Here is a 16,497-nt window from a genome sequence, read left to right as displayed (position 1 = left end):
GACATCTACTAGCCTCTCTAGAGTGCTATCACTGTTATTCTGTAGCTCTTGTATCATTTAAGTGTGGGCGGTGTTGTGACAGATATACCTTTCCACAGTTTAAGAGGCTGAAACAATTTCCTTGCTAATAGTTTTATTTAATTGAAGTTTTTTTTCTGCCACTTCAACTTTGTATTGCTTTTAATTGTCGTCTGTAGTTACTGCGATCTGGCCGCATGGTTGGGGCTCCCCTTAGATCGGGTGCGGAGAAGCCGCCAAAGGATGGCGTTGCGTGGGACAACTTTGTTATAACTTCAGAGCTCGGAGCTGCGCGTGCCATTTTCAGCAAATTTCTCACAAATCAATATTTTAGAACATATCCCTGCGTTGAAACTTCCTTTGGCCCATCGGAGAATTTCTATTGCAGGTCCTTTTGTTGAATTACTCATAATTTTGAAAGGCAATGCTATCCTAATTCTTTGGACACGTGGTTCGCTCCGAGCTCCTGCTTGTCGCCTCTCACAGTCTACCGCCGTTGACCTTAACCAAGGAAGAAGTCTACAGGGTAAACATGAGCGTCGAGTCCGGATCAAGCGTCAGGAATGATTCGCAACAAGCGCCCGGTCAATCATCGTCGGCGAGATCCTCTACGTCGATTCCAAATGGACCCCACGCCGAGACTGCAAACTCGCAACGACCGGTCCCCATAGCGGTGGACCCGATCGCCTTGGTGACTTCAGAATGCATCACGGTTACTTCGTCGATGCGAAAGCATGCAAGATGGGCACATTCCTCTGTGGCAGCTATTCTGGGAGGAAGCGGGTCGTCAAGGCCATACGAATTGGATGCTTCGACGCCCCCCAGCCCGCAGCATGGCTCATCCGGCCAAAAAGCCAACACCGGGTTAGCGCCTCCGAGAGCGAGTACTGCGAGCAGTGATCTAGATCTTGTGCTTGCTGGAAGATGGGGTCTACGGGGAAAGAAAGGGAAGAGTATGCAGGATAACCCTCTTATGTCGGCCTTCACACGACTGCGTGTCGACTTGAAAGAATGTCGTGATATACGCACCTTCGATACACCCTCCCTCCTTCATCCCTTCCTTCAGGTTATCCGCTCTTCGTCCACCTCCGCACCCATCACTTCGCTGGCCCTAGTCGCGATCACGAAGTTCTTTGCCTATGGTATCATTAACAATGATTCCCCGAGGCTATCAATGGCACTCCAGCGATTGTCTGCAGCTATAACGCACTGCCGGTTTGAAGCTAGCGATTCCGCTGCAGATGAGATCGTTCTGTTGCGGATTCTAAAGCTTATGGAGGGAATGATTTCTAGGCCGGAAGGAGAGCTGCTCGGAGACGAGAGTGTCTGCGAGATGATGGAAACTGGATTGAGCATGTGCTGTCAGGTTCGGCTATCGGAAGTCCTTCGGAGATCCGCTGAGATAGCGATGGTGAATATGTGCCAGGTTATTTTCCAACGTCTAACTCAACTAGACGCAGAAGCAACGTCTGGCGATCAACTAGCTAGGGACGATGAGTTGCTTGATGATACGAATACCTTAAAGATGGATCCTTCAGTCGACGGAGATACTGTGGCGTCTCAACATCAATCCAGCTTAGACTCAGATACTTCTTCTGCTGAGCCGCCACGCCCTAGCGGTGATGGACGACCGAGCACGACTGTAAATGGTGACGGAACCATCCAGCCCGAGGAGTTCATGTATCCTGAAGCGAAGCCATACGGTTTACCTTCCATCCGGGAACTGTTCCGCGTGCTTATTGATTTGCTTGATCCTCATAATCTGCAGCATACAGATGCCATGAGAGTCATGTCCCTGAGAATCATTGACGTGGCTCTAGAAGTCGCGGGCCCATCCATCGCAAGACATCCCAGCCTTGCTCAGCTCGCTCGGGACTATCTGTGCCGATATCTGTTCCAACTGGTGAAATCGGAGAATGTAGCTATTTTGAACGGCTCTCTCAGAGTCGCAGGGACGCTCTTGTCTACTTGTCGACACGTCTTAAAATTACAGCAGGAGCTATTCCTATCCTACTTGGTTGCATGTCTGCACCCACGGGTAGAAATACCCCGGGAACCTGGAATCGATCCTGCGCTCTATGTTGGCGTTCCACAGGCCCCGAAACTAGCGAAACCGTCTCCTTCGCAAGCAGGTAGCGGACGGTCGACTCCTGTTCCCGTCAAAGATCGTCAAAAGCTTGGGATGGAAGGTGGATCTCGAAGACCTGAGTCCAGGGAGGCTATGGTAGAGAGCATAGGGGCTTTGGCACGAATTCCCAACTTCATGACAGAGCTTTTCGTCAATTACGATTGTGAAGTCGACCGAGGTGATCTTTGCGAGGACATGGTTGGGCTATTATCTCGAAATGCATTTCCCGACTCCGCGACGTGGAGCACAACTAATGTTCCACCACTTTGCCTCGATGCTCTACTAGGTTATGTCCAATTTATTGCCGATAGGCTTGATGACGAACCAAAATACGAAGGACTCCCTGACCTCTCGCGATTAAAAGAGCAGAGACAGCGAAAGGCAATTATAATTCAAGGAGCCACGAAATTTAACGAAGACCCTAAAGCTGGAATTGCTTTTTTTGCTTCGAAAGGGATCATTGAGGATATCGAAAATCCAAAGCTAATCGCAAGATTCCTCAAGGGTACGAGTCGTATTTCCAAAAAAACGCTGGGGGAATACATTTCCAACCGCAACAATGAGAAGATTCTGGAGGCATTCATGGAGCTGTTCGATTTCGAAGGCGTCGGCATTGTGGATGCCCTTCGACACGTTCTGGGTTCTTTTCGGCTTCCGGGAGAGTCTCCTTTAATCCAACGGATTGTCACCGTATTCGCTGAAAAATATCTTGCTGGAGGCAAGCCCAAAGAAGCCGCTGACTCGGATTCTCTTTTTGTTTTGACTTACGCCATTATAATGTTAAACACCGACCTACATAACCCCAACGTAAAGCCCCAAAATCGCATGACGTTAGAAGGTTTCACTAAAAATCTTGGAGGAGTGAACGCTGGCCGCGACTTTCCAGCTGAGTATCTGGAAGGAATTTATCGCTCAATTCAACAAAATGAAATTATCTTGCCTGATGAGCACGAAAACAAGCATGCGTTCGAGTATGCGTGGAAGGAATTGCTGATAAAGGCAACCACCGCTGGTGACTTAATACGATGCGATTCTAACATATTTGATGCCGAGATGTTCGAGGCGACTTGGCGTCCTGTGGTAGCTACTCTCTCTTACGTCTTCATGTCTGCATCGGATGATGCGGTGTTCTCCAGAGTCGTCATTGGATTTGACCAATGCGCGAAGATTGCCGCGAAATATGGGCTAACAGAGGCGCTTGACCGCATAATATTCTGTCTTAGCTCCATTAGCACTCTCGCCTTGGAGGCCCCCCCTAACACTTCTCTCAATACAGAGGTGCAAATAGGGAAGAAAACGGTTATGGTTAGCGAGCTCGCGGTGAAGCTAGGAAGAGACTTCAGAGCACAACTTGCTACAGTTGTTTTGTTCCGCGTGATCTCAGGCAGCGAAGCGGCCATCCAGAACGGATGGGGATATGTCGTCAGGATCCTTCATCATTTATTCATAAACTCTCTCATCCCTCAACTCGATATACGAGACTCCGGTCTTGATATTCCCCCGATCCCCCTTCAACCACCCTCCCAAGTTGTTGACAGAGATGGGCGTAGTAACGAGGCGGGCTTGTTCTCTGCGTTTACGTCCTATCTCTCCAGCTACGCGGCTGATGACCCCCCTGAGCCGTCCGATGAGGAAATTGAGAACACAATGTGCACTATTGACTGCATTAATGCATGCGGGGTTTCTGACCTACTTGAGAGCATAAGGTAAGACGGACCTCCGACGGCAATATGCTCTTCTCTTCTAATGTAATAGCAGGTCCATTCCCATATCCTCCAAATCTCATCTTGTCAGCGCTCTTCTTGCCAAACTTCCCGATACGAGTCCTGCTGTCATTACTGTAAAATCCGAACGCCCACAGGTTCATTCATCGAGGGCCGCAACCGGCAAAACGAACATTACGAAGCCCGCCTATAAACCAGGAACGGTTTACATACTCGAGTTAGCGACATTGCTTGTGTTACGAGACGCTGATACAATACAGCAACTGGGGGAGAATCTGATGCGAACATTGCAAGACATTATTCGAGACGCTAAAAATGTACACCCGTTGATGCTTTCTCGCGTAATATATTATCTTTTGGTTCTTCTGCGTCGCAGCTACGTATGTATTCGTGTCCTTTGATCTTTACTTCATGACTAACGTTTCACAGGAATATTCCTTTATGAGGCCTCCAGTTGTTCTCCATTCCATATCCAGTTTTGAACAAGATACCCTTGAAAGCGTTGCTGTCCCAGTAATCACTGGTCTCGCAAGCATTGTCAGCGAGGCTCCACTCTGGAAAGAAATTACGAAATACCCAGACTTTTGGTCCATCCTTCAAAGATTACATCAACACCAAGACGGAGCTGCCATGATATTTGAACTTTTGCAAAATATTATCGAGTCTGACCCCGCGGTGGTTACTGCGGACAATTATGAGGCAGCAGTTGGCCTCGCGAATGACTTTGCAAACTCCGGAAGCATTGTGGCTTCTCAAGAATTGCGGTATGAGTCTTCAGTGAGAAGGTCTCGGTCGGTCAAAAAGTCCAACAAAATACAGTTCGTTCTCCCACAGCTGGTTATGTCCATCGCTATTACACCGGCATGCTGATGTACTCCTCGAGTAGGGATAATCCTTTCGTAATCCGGGGCACAAAAGCGATAGGGATCATCTTCCACATGACTGCTCGTGTACCGACGCTCATTAGCCAGTCGCATCTAGAACGAAACGAAGGTAACAATCACCCGCGGGCTACTCTGATAGATCTCTGAGCTGACATAACCCTAGCATGGGCTGCATATTGGTCCCCAATATTCAACGCTCTTACCACCCAATGTCTCAACCCTTGTCGAGATATCAGGCATCAGGCAATTTCTGCCCTGCAACGAACGTTGTTATCTCCGGAACTTGCGTCTACAGATCATAAGGAATGGGTGGCGATTTTCAGCGAAGTCCTATTCCCGTTAATATTGCGCCTGCTTAAGCCGGAGGTCTACCAATCGGATCCAGTCGGCATGAGCGAGACCCGAGTTCAGGCAGCGACGCTTGTGTGCAAGGTATTCTTGCATTATCTTGTCTTGCTGTCCGAATGGGAGGGTATGCTTGACTTGTGGTTGAACATCCTTGATATCCTGGACCGCATGATGAATAGTGGGCAAGGCGACAGTCTTGTAAGTATTTCGCGTTGTTAGTTGAGAAATTAAGAGAAGGTGCCCGGATCTAATTCGAATGTCAAACTACAGGAGGCGGTCCCTGAGAGCTTGAAGAATATACTTCTCGTGATGGCAGATGGAGGATACCTATCACCTCCAAGCGAAGATCCAACCAAGGAGAAGATATGGATTGAGACCCAAAGAAGACTAGATCGGTTTCTTCCCGACTTGTTCAAGGAAATATTCCCGTCGGCTTTTGAAGAAAAGGCCGCCCCGACAGCATCAGCGCATGACCAACATCCACATCCTACAGCCGAGAGGGCAAGCGATGAGAAATCCAGCGACAAGGGTGACCAAGCCCTAGAAGAGGAGGACAACGTGGACTAATACTATTATCAATATGATTCATCCCTTTTGTGCGCTTTGGGCCCCACAAGCGGCAATGACTTTTGATAGACAAGCTGCAATGAAGGTGTTTGTGATATACTAGAGTGAATAGAGAGTTGTGCTGCTGAGCGAGTCCCTTTATCAGAATGGCGTATTATGCTGTCGCTCGGTACATACTTTCATTTTTCCGTATTGAAATTCTGCCTGCTGAGTTATGGACTATTTCCGTCCTAACTACTCCGTACGGAGCAGGTTAACTAACTCTCTAGTTAACTGACTGAAATCCCATCTGATGACTAATTAACTATATACCTCTCAGCGCTGCAGTACCCTGTGTATTTTCACCCTGAGCTTGTGGCTTTTGAGGTGTGTCTCTTCTGGTTCCTAGGACAAAAGTTATGCTTTAAAAAGTATACAGTCTACATGCCGACATATCCTGATTTCCTCATTTGAAGATTTGGGAGGAGATCTGCGATAGTTCTTCTCACACCCCATTGACAACTTTAATGAATGTTAGCTATGCATTATCCCAGATCAACGGGCCCACGTTACTGCTATGAGTGCGCCCACACTGCTAATAAAGACAGGAAGAGGCCTCGATGTTATTCCGAGGCTACAGGTGAGGGGTGCCCTTGGGTGCAGTTTTGGTCGACTCAAAGTGATGAGAAGCCACGGGCTGAAGCTTTTGCTAAGGTGCAGGGTACTAAAACTAATTGGGATCCTTGAGAGCAACCGGCCCCCGTCTCATTACATGCTCCAATAGGGGTTCTAGCGAGACTTATCTCATAAGATAGAGGAGTAACCAGAAACGCATGCCTTTCTAACATGCCCAGTTCGAATATGACTGTGCTCGCCGCTCAGTAAGGAGGCGCTGTTTATTCCATGAGGGGAATTCCACCCGAGGTGTTATTGAATGGTTGATGAGGAGTTTCTTCCGCGCAGAAAACCCAAGTTAACTCTCTGGTTGCACAGCAGGCATCATATTCCGGGGTCGCAAGAGCCAATGGAGAAGTTGAACGGCTATGGGTTGTGTCTCCTCTGCCCAAGGTTGTGTCTATCTTCGGCTGGGCCCGAAGTGCTCGTGCGTCAGGCGTTCATGTATGTATGTATGTGCGGGATTATTTACAAGATCGATTCCTCCCACGTCAACTGCTTGGCCCCGAAAACAAGCTCATCAGGACAAGAAGGCGACGATGCATGAGTAAAGGCCTAGAACGTAGAAAAGCGAGCGGGTGATAATTGGCTCGACACCGAGCCATTGCCGGTGGAATACAGTAGGTGCTTGAGAGGAGGTTGAGGGCCGGTCACAGGTACTTGCAGGTACGTTCATGGGAACTGGATCCAAGGTCGTTACAGTAGCTCATGTGACAAACAGTGTGTCGTACTGTGGCTGTGGTGGATTCCATGGATCCCGGCCTGAACTGGTGTCGAAGCTAGGAGTTTCTTGCAACCCCACCACCAAAAAAAAAAAAAAAAGAAAAAAAAAGAAAAATTAAAATTAAAAATACAAGGCAGTTTGTTACAGTGTCCTGAAAATAAAAAACAACAACGGCCCTTGTGTGCGGTTTACCCGGATCGAACGGGTGACCTCATGATATTTATTCAAACACCGAAGTTTCAACTTCAGTCATGCGCTCTCCCAACTGAGCTAAAACCGCTCGCTGAAGAAATTCCAACTTCCTTTCTGTATGTGTTGTTTTTCCCTTTCAGTCGCCTACCGTACTACCCAGCCAACCAACCAGCATTAAGATGAAAGAACAAGATTTTGCGGGCACCAATGAACCGGTATCCTCGTCTTTTTAACACAGAAAAATGATGTTAGTAATTTTCTCTCACTCCGAGACATGGCTGCTGGAGTGCTGGCAGGGAAGGCTACGTCTGCGGTGCTGCTGAGCACCCCGCTGGAGAAAGGGGAGCGGAGTCCAGATTTGATACTCGAATCTTGGCTAAACCTTGGCTGACGGTTGTTTGGGATGGACGCTGTGGCTGGGTGGCGAATTCCTGGAGAGCGGAGCCGGAACATTAATAAAGCGAGGGGTTTTGCGCTTTCCAACCAGCCCCGGTAACCAGGACCCCGCCACAACCCGCACGAGCGCCACCCCGCCAGCCCATACGGAGGAGGGAGTCTCCCCCAGACGTGGGCACATGCGCACCTACGTAACACCCTCTAAAATGACCAAGCCGCCGTGCGTGTATCCGAGGTAGGTAGGCCGTTCGAGAGGGTGAAAGATGGCCGTGCAGGCAACAGAACCTGTGGCTCGCTCGGATGCCAAGGATTCTCTACACGGTCTTGGCTCGTTGGGAGGTGGCCAAGCGGCTTCCACACGGACCACTACTCTATCTCGGCATCAATCCCTATGGCACCACCTCTGTCCGACCCCAGCTGCACTCTGAGGATCTGCCAGCATCTTGTGCGCCTAACCTTCGAGAATTTGTTATCCCCGTGAACCACCCCATCTCGGTTTCGGTTTGCTCCAAATTTGCGAATGAGCAACAGCCAGCAATCCCGACTAGCTAATGTCTCACCGCATCTTCACCACCCCAAGTACTTCTTGATGTCTGAACACTCTTCCTTTCCTCCTCACCCAAAAAAGTATAACCTAAAAGCTTTTGCTCCTGAGCAGTGATGCATTCTTATTCGTTAAATAAGAAAGGCTCGGCTGACGGTCAGCTGCGACATTTTGTACTGCAGAAGTACAGTATACGTCATCTGGAGCGGCAAGGGTCCATGCCAGACCTTTCCTCTGGAAATAAGCTACCTTTCTTTGCATCACCCCACATGGCGAAGGTTTGGATTGCTTATTGATCGCACGCGCAACAAGATAACCATACCTAAAGCGTCATCCGGATTGGATAAACCACGCTCGTCTCATAGCCCAACCATGATCATATATGCCCACGACCCAATGAATCGGCGAGCTCGAAAGCCAATCACCCCTTCAGTCTTAGGCAGGGGGTATCCATGAAGACTAAGTTGCGACAATTTTTACGGAGTACGTACTGACGAATCTTTTATTGCTGGCGACCCGTCGAGTCTGGCCCCCCGGACTGTGGCTGGGGGCCGGTCTGTATCCGTTGTTCAGCCAGCTTGCTCTCCACACGTTTACTATAAGACCACTTCTCGTCCTATCATCTCCTCTCTGACTCAAAAGACAGGTAAGAAACGACCCGCCATCGTTGCCGTGTCATCATTATCAGATCCTCAGTTAAAAAACAAGCATTTAAGACATCACCTTAACCTTTTCCTTCTTTCTTTTTCGTTCGATTTTCCACCCCCGCTCTGAAAGGATACATACCTCCGATATCCAGTATCTCATCCACATTCATACCATCTGCTACTCGCTTGATGTCTGGAAATACGAGGCACGCCGCCAGCCCAGACGGAAGGGAAAGGGGTAAGTGCGGACGCTACATCCCTTCTTAAGCTTCAAATCCCCCCGTTCTCAATTTATATCCTTCACTTCTCTGTCTTTTTCTTATCGGCCTCCCAGCAAATGCTAATGCAGAAATATTATGCCAGCTGGAGCAGAGCATATGCACGATCAGCGAGGCTCAAACATGCAAACTCACGAGTCGCCCCAGCTAAGAGATCCTTTCACTGGACGCTCTCCTTCCACGGATTCTGGCGTTATCGAGGCCGAATCTCCTACTCAAGGTGATGCTCGGCGTTCTGACCCTTTGTCTACGTCTGAATCAAAGTCGCCGCTGCGGGATAGGCGCATGAGCAAGGAGTGGGGTATGCGAGCCACATTTTTTTTTTATCGAAGCACCACCTATTAGATTTGAGGCTAATTTAGGATTCTTAGACGCCGCTAAAGTGCCTCCATCGCGATTTCAGAAGCCAGAAGGCAGCATCTTCTCGACGTCCAGCTCGCGAGACAGCCACATCACAAGACGGGATCGTGATGCTTCTTACCACGCCAAATTGAAGGAGAAGGCATGTAACAATCACCCATCGATTCCATCCTCATAAATGGATAGATTCGGCAGCCTCAAAACTGCATTTTGCTAACAGCTGCTCTGTTACCATAGGGTTGGGTTTGAGTGTCGCCGTTGATTTATGACGTCATAAGGACCACCGCCAATAGTCATTTCTCTCGCCGCTTTAAAAAATAAACAAGCTAGTCTCGCCAAGACCCGATAAATGCCTCTGATTTGCCAAGCGATTGCTATTCTGCAGTTGCACGGTTGCTACCAATTGATGCTCCCCACGGATGTTATTTATGCCTTTTATTCCAATTGCCGCTACGATATCTTGGGGCTCATTCGATTCAAACGTTTTCTATTCGGTTTGATCAAAGAAGATGCCCTTGCTGATTTACGCCAGTGGGATTTTGTGATTGCTGAACTCGGCAATGGATCCATTGGCTTTTCTGAGTGTGGATGCGATTTGTCTACTTTTCCAAGTTGCAATTTACAGATTGATATTTTGTGTATGACAACAATGAAAGGACATTAGAGAGAACTTTTCTCATATTTCCTGTATTCTTTGTGTTTTTGAGTGTTTGGCAAGGGGTGATTTCAAATGGACATCTTCGGTGTCAACCGCATAAGAATTCGTCGTTCTTGGCCCGAGCCCCGAGATAAGGGCCAGAGGATGTACCTGAGCATGGATGGACAAAAGGACGCTGTGCAAGCCCCAGCAGAATTTGCTGGGGTCAATATGCGCAAGGAGCCCTGATGGTACCGGGCTTCCCTTTTTTTTTTTTTTTTTTTTTTTAAAGCAAGAAGAAGTGTTCGATCTGATACCCAGTGCTAGTTTAATTAAATTCTAAAAGAGTAACATAACTGCTCCGTACTCGATAAGCTGCGGGGGTTAGTTAAAAAGAAACAATCTGACGAAGCGTTGGGCTGGCTGGCTGGTTCGCTCGTTAGGCCGGAGCCATCCGCAAGGTTAAGCTCGCATCCTTCCGCTCTGCGAGGCACTTGCCGGTAGATCGACCTCTTTGCTGCACAACATTGGCTCAGCTCTGTGGCTGGCTGGCCGGGCTGATGGCGCGCCCACAACCCCCCGTTCCCGGTGCGATCGACTCCATCCACAGCAGGGGTTTCTCCGAATTTGGTTTGTTTATCGATTTCCTCGATGGGGGGTTTGTTTTCCCAGGTACACGTGTAGCTCCGCCCCGCGCGGCCAATCACACGGCGAGCTTGCTGGCAAATCGGCACCAACAAGTCGATCAGGTTAATTAGCGGCTCTCCACGCTGTCGTTAAATAATAGGCGCCTCGGGAACGGATTCGCGCTTGCTTCTCCCATTCATTTCCATTTCCTCTTGCCCAGCGTGCTCCAGTCTTTTTGGTCGAGAGATATTGGCAGGTTGCCTTTGATTGGATGGGGGTCACGATGGATCGTTAACAACCACCCGGTCTAGATCAACGACTGCGATCCCAACGGTCAGCTTCTTCCAAGTTACCTGAGTTAACCAAGATAAACGAGGAGGGGGTGACGAGTTGGGTTTCGCTTTGGGCGTTTCTCGAGCCAGTTGCCGCATTGGTTGGGCAGGAGTGACCGCCGCCACGCCACCTGCGGGATGATTTGACGACGAAGAGAAAAGCCCGAACAATACCTATAACTAGTTACCTATCATACCCAAATCAGGCAGTCGAATTATTTGTGCCTGTGGACTCTTTCGAAAACGGAGGAGGCGCGCCTTTTTGCTTCCTCGGTCCCTTGCTACATTTACCAATCCTGCCCTGTCTGGCTGTTTTTTGCCGATTGCAGTTAAGGCATCGTTTCCACCCGGCATCCAGAAACGACAGGCGCGGGGACCGGTAGTTGCTTGGGCTTGGTTTTTTTTTTTTTTTTTTAACACCTGCCAGGCTTGTTAGTTACGACCGGCCCATCGGCCCCTCCGCCTTTCCTGATCCGTCTCCGCTATGGCTTCCTTATCCAGCTCCCTCGCGGGGCTTCCGCTGGAGCAGCTCGCCCTCTTCCACGCCGTCGACCCCTACCTGTCTTCCGTCTTCATCTTCCACGGCCCCGCCACCACCGCCAATTCGACGCTGAGCAGCTCGCGCATTCAAGCACACATAATCGCTCCCGGTGGGGTGCATAGCTATCCCCGAATTACAATATCTCCCGCCGCCCCGCTCTACGCTGCAGTCAATCACCTACCCCGCGATAAACAAGGGGATGAAGTATATCGTGGTCTGGCCGTGTGTCTGTTCAAATACTTTTGCGAGTTACCAGAGGTGGTGAAGGATGCTCTGACGGCCCTGACACTGTCGGGAAAGCAATGTACGCTATTACCAAATCTCTTCAACGAGGTTCATGCAGCGGATCTGGCGAATAAAATGGCAAAGGTGGAAAATGCGGCACAAGTAATACCAGATCTGAAGGATGCGTTTGCGGATAGGATCGTTCCGTGCATCGACATCGACTTTGTTTTACCGCCGGGGACTGTCGACATGGCCACGCACACTTCACGCGATGCAGGGTCTGATGCTGAGCAGTGTCAGAAGTTCTCTGATCGCTTCGGGGCATATGCTCCTCTTATTGAAGCGTTGGGGGATCCGATCTTCCTGCCAACTTCGAAGTTAAAACGTGCACCGTCGCAACCGACGAATATGAGCAAGTCAAGGCTTTTTTCTGCATCGCAGAAGGAGACCTTGCGTCTTTCTATGTGTGAGGTGGTGGATACCGAAGAGAGATATGTTGGGAAGATGTATGACTTGGTTCACAACATCGCGCATGAATTTCGCCAGAAGGCTAGGGATAGATCCGTTTCTAGCACCAGTCCTGATGAGAAGGACTTAATGAAACTATTCCCAACTTGTCTTAATGACATACTTGAAGTCAACCTCAGATTCCTGAATGATATACGCCAAATACTCGAAGATACAGAGAAAGATACTCTTGGAGACATAACGAAAGACACTGTACTTGATTCGGCGGCACTGGCTAGAGACTCTAACGGAAATAGAAAGGATCCAATGGGGATTATCGCCTTTGCACGTTGTCTCCAAGAGTGGTTCCCGCGATTTTCCCAGCCGTACGGGGAATACATGAATGCCCACACCGGATTCACAAAGGTTTTAAACACGTTCTTGCATGATCACAATTCGTCATTCTCGAAGAGAGTCTATGAATCTGGCGAACAAAGAATGCGCTCATTACTTATGGAACCGGTCCAACGTCTACCGCGATACAGCCTCCTCATTGATGCAATGACAGGTGCGCTGCCAGTTGTGCATCCTGCTGTCAAACCGCTCTTGAACGCACGCGATATCATAACCGAAATTTGCTCCTTGGATTCGTCGAGAGGCAATGGGCAAACCTCTAAACGGCTGCAGGCCTTGGTGACGGGATGGCCCACCTCGGTTTCTCCATCCGGGAGATTAATTACTGCGGTTGACTTTTTCACTCTTGTCCCGCCATATCGTCCCGGACTTCAAGGATCCCGAGGTGAGACTGGCATTATGCTAGTCTACACTGATTTTCTGATTCTTATGTCCAAAACTCCGGAAAGCAAACTCACCGCCCGTGGATTATATGCCGAGCTGGACAAACCGCAGCCAGGATATGGAACGGATCCAGCAGCTTCTACTCCCGAGCTGAAATTTTTGCAAGCAAGTCGTATCGGTAGTGTTCGTTGCACCCAGTCCAAGTGCGGAAACATCATGTATCTTGCTCCGGCTGAAAATATCTTGCGAAATGAGCGATCGCCATCGAAACTAATGCTTCATGCCCTTGAATTGATGTCGAGCTACGAGGGTAAGGCGCATCGGTTGATTGAGGAAATCACAAAGGCAAGAATTGAGGGAAGATTTCCGGAACAATATCGCGAATGCGGAAAATGGTCCCTACACTACCCTGACGGGGCTTATGAGAACCTGGGACCTTTGATATCCGTATTTGAGGAAAATTCAGACGAAACGCTTCCTTCGAGCACATCATCGACAGTAAGGCTGAATTTCGATGGTCCAAAGACTAATCTGGTGAAGGATGCAGCAAATACAGATTTGGAAGTGAGCGTTGTGATGTCAATGGCTACTGGCGGAAAATACAAGATGGAATTTGATTCTGTTGTTGGGATTTCTTTCACGGATCTATTTGCACCGCAGGACTTTATTTCAATTCTGTCAAAGCGACGTAAGTGTATGGTGTATCTATGTTTAAGAAATAGGGCTAATTATCATAGTTCATACACTCCTTCGGCCATTATGTCAGCCCCAGAATCCTTTCCTTACTGATGCAGTTCTCAGTGCGAACTTTAGCATACTCCGCATTATCGCCGACCATATCCTCGCCTCAGCTAAAGTGACAAAGGGCCTCCGGCCACGATCTCCATCCAAGCTTCTATCAAGCTTTTGGGGAGGTGGCCAAGCAAAGGAGTTGCATTTACCCCAAAAAGGCTTACTTCCACCGGCCCAAATAACACCTAGTCCTCCCACCTTTTCTGTTGCAGATTTCGATAGTCCACAAAAGGAACTCCCTTCAACCCCATCCCCTCAGAAAGGCGCGAAGGCTATTGATGGTGGAATAGCCAATGGAGGAATAAATATTGCAGATGAAACTGCCACTCAGTTGGAACAATTGGAGAAAACGTTTACCGCATATACTATCGCGATACGCTCAAGGAGCGGAAATATTGTGGGTCGTGTCCTTCGAGCCAGAGATCGAGCTGATCAGGCAGCTGTGAACGAGCTTTATAATGTTCTTTTGGATGATGCCGGTAAAATTCAGGCCGCTGCCGAAGCTCCCGTGGATGTGCTCATTGTGGCGTTTGAGACCTTTATGGCTAAAGCTTGGAAGGAGAAGATTGGCCCTGTTATTCCTGCTCAATCTCTCGTGCTCATTCAGAACCAATTTGACTCTATGTTTCCGGGTGATTTTGAGGATTTCTTTCATAGATTCCTAGCAGAAATGAGTCCTCAGACACGGAGAGCTCTCACAGGCCTTGTTAAGTTATTAGCAGAACTGCTTGATGCTTCAGGCAACGATGGTGACCGGGGTGCATTGACTGAAGTTTTCTCGGAAATATTGACTGAGGAAGGGGACCCTAGGGAGTATATTTCTCTTCTAGATCGCCTTGTTGAAGACTTTGAAAGACTATTTGATGAGAACGCACCTTTCATAGCCCCGATGGAGGGTACTTTGCTCAATGACCCCACAAATCGGCGTGATCGATCACAGTCAGTCAATAATGGCTCCATCAATTCCAATAGTTCATCGTTTCGCAAGAGATTCGGTTTCGGGCTTCACCGTGAACGCAGCAAAACGGAGAGCGAGAGCAAAGTTAGCTCCATTATCCGTACTCTCAGTAAGTCGAAGGGTTCTGGATCTGGGTCCGCTGCAGATGCCGAAGCGCCAGCTTCGACATTACCAAAGGTCGGCCTCATTCGAGCCAAATCAACGGACGTGGATACCAGGCTACATACACTCTTGCGCCCCGGTTCACGAGACCGTCCATTTATGCCGACCTTTTTCTCCAGTGATCACGACTTATATCGCCCCGGCAGCGCTCATAGTAACGCAGCAACACTAAGCTCAATAGGCGAGGATCGTGTTGAGAAGCCTGTTTCTCCTCGAAAGAAACGTAGAAGTTCCCTGTCGGATCTGAGACCGCTGTCTGCAGGCGATATAACACCATTGTTTCAGTCTCCTAAAGCGACAAGACGGGTAGAGTCACCCGTTACGCCAGCCAGTCACAATTCAGAATCCGATCCATCGACTACCCCAACGGGATCATCCGGCCACAGAAATGGGACAAGTCTTCGATCTCCTATCCGGCTTCCCTCTCCTCCTCGCGTTACGTCTCCAGTGCGAACCCTCCCAAGAAGTCGCAAAGAGAATACCCCTCCCTCTCCTCGGACTGCTCTTGGCGATAAACCCGTGAACAGAAAGACCAATATATCGACAAGTCCCAAGAAACGCACAGATATTCGGCCGCAAAACTACCATTCAAATGTTACTGGTCTTAAGGAAAGATCGTGGCCACCGAATGGAACTGAAGCATCTCGGATACCACTGTCCACCACGTCTACACCAAAGGTCCAGAAGTTGAAGATGCAGAACCCGCAGAAGGTATGTCGCACATTGGGGTTCGTTTTTGGAGATCTGTCTAACCTTTTCTGTAGCTTCGAGAACGAGTCCAAAATGAAAAGAGAACAGTTGCATCAGCTGAATCGACGTTGCAGGCAGAGCTGGCATCCATTGGGCAAGAGATCTCTAATTTACGAGCTTCTCCTATCAAAGGGCGCCCAACATCGTCCAGTGGAACTTCCAAATCAATATCCTCTCCTACGTCATCGAGTCCGTCGACGGCACTTATTGCCCGTGTTCGGGGTCTTTCCGATAAAGTCGCTGCTGTCACTTCGGACCTTAATTCCAGGACTGCGTCTCTTGAGAAGGACATTGAAAATTCCCTTATCGTTAGCGAGAGACGTGCAAAGAAACTCGATGAACTCTATCGCGAAGCTAGTGCTGAGAATGAAGCTTTATACCAGCGCTTTAACGATGAGCTGAGCAGAATTGCCAAAGATGTTCGACATGGAGCTGGGGAGATGGCGCTCAGGGAACAATTAAAAGAGAGCCTTGACGAGCTTGCTAGAGTAAAGAAAGAAAATTTCCGATTGAAGAGAGAAATTGGTGGATTGAAGGCGCAACAAGTTGTTACTGACTAATGTTGAAATGCATGATGATGATGATGATGGCTGAAAAGGAGGTGTGGCTATTCTTTCGTGCTGGGTACATGCGAATTTGGCGTTATAGGAAGGGTGGATTGTTGTGGATGATACCATAAGCCCATTGATGATCGCTTGGAGCCGTTTTCATTCTTTTTTCTTTTTCTTTTTAAGCCAGCCTTGGTGGTCAGCGATTTGAAAATT

The 16,497-nt window shown here is 48.8% G+C and overlaps 4 protein-coding genes and 1 non-coding gene across 6 annotated transcripts; 4 read left to right on the top strand and 1 right to left on the bottom strand.

The window, feature by feature from the left end:
- Positions 1–469: 469 nt before the first annotated feature.
- Positions 470–5,957, top strand: GEA2 (GDP/GTP exchange factor for ARF). Its single transcript, XM_003067113.2, has 6 exons — positions 470–3,852; positions 3,905–4,250; positions 4,300–4,688; positions 4,757–4,863; positions 4,918–5,300; positions 5,373–5,957. Exons 1-6 carry the CDS (start codon positions 551–553, stop codon positions 5,667–5,669), a joined length of 4,824 nt encoding a protein of 1,607 aa, XP_003067159.1. The 5' UTR covers positions 470–550; the 3' UTR covers positions 5,670–5,957.
- A 1,272-nt stretch (positions 5,958–7,229) lies between these two features.
- Positions 7,230–7,327, bottom strand: D8B26_007603. Its single transcript has one exon. It is a non-coding gene; the product is annotated as a tRNA-Phe (tRNA).
- Positions 7,328–8,618: 1,291 nt separating this feature from the next.
- Positions 8,619–9,642, top strand: D8B26_007602 (uncharacterized protein; the record flags this gene model as incomplete). Of its 2 annotated transcripts, XM_066125585.1 has the most annotated exons (3): positions 8,818–9,064; positions 9,199–9,405; positions 9,476–9,642. In XM_066125585.1, the coding sequence occupies exons 1-3, from the start codon at positions 9,016–9,018 to the stop codon at positions 9,640–9,642; spliced, it is 423 nt and encodes a 140-aa protein (XP_065981669.1). In that variant the 5' UTR covers positions 8,818–9,015. The 2 variants fall into 2 exon arrangements, with proteins under 2 accessions (XP_065981670.1, XP_065981669.1); XM_066125586.1 differs by having other exon boundaries at positions 8,619–9,405.
- A 171-nt stretch (positions 9,643–9,813) lies between these two features.
- D8B26_007601 (uncharacterized protein) lies at positions 9,814–10,128 on the top strand (the record flags this gene model as incomplete). The annotated part of the gene is made up of 1 exon (XM_066125584.1): positions 9,814–10,128. The coding sequence occupies one exon, from the start codon at positions 9,814–9,816 to the stop codon at positions 10,126–10,128; it is 315 nt and encodes a 104-aa protein (XP_065981668.1).
- Positions 10,129–11,544: 1,416 nt separating this feature from the next.
- On the top strand, positions 11,545–16,293 carry D8B26_007600 (uncharacterized protein; the record flags this gene model as incomplete). The annotated part of the gene is made up of 3 exons (XM_003067111.2): positions 11,545–13,759; positions 13,809–15,694; positions 15,748–16,293. 3 exons carry the CDS (start codon positions 11,545–11,547, stop codon positions 16,291–16,293), a joined length of 4,647 nt encoding a protein of 1,548 aa, XP_003067157.2.
- Positions 16,294–16,497: the final 204 nt, after the last annotated feature.

The sequence above is a fragment of the Coccidioides posadasii genome, chromosome 4 (genome assembly GCF_018416015.2).
Source record: "Coccidioides posadasii str. Silveira chromosome 4, complete sequence".
Taxonomy (NCBI): Eukaryota; Fungi; Ascomycota; class Eurotiomycetes; order Onygenales; family Onygenaceae; genus Coccidioides; species Coccidioides posadasii.
This window is presented reverse-complemented; position numbering and strand designations above follow the sequence as displayed.

Bases quoted from the DNA above. Each gene is read 5' to 3' on its own strand.
- GEA2 (XM_003067113.2), top strand. From the start codon at position 551: ATGAGCGTCGAGTCCGGATCAAGCGTCAGGAATGATTCGCAACAAGCG. The intron at 4,251-4,299 runs GTATGTATTCGT...AACGTTTCACAG, and splicing joins TTCTTCTGCGTCGCAGCTAC to GAATATTCCTTTATGAGGCC. The intron at 4,864-4,917 runs GTAACAATCACC...ACATAACCCTAG, and splicing joins GCATCTAGAACGAAACGAAG to CATGGGCTGCATATTGGTCC.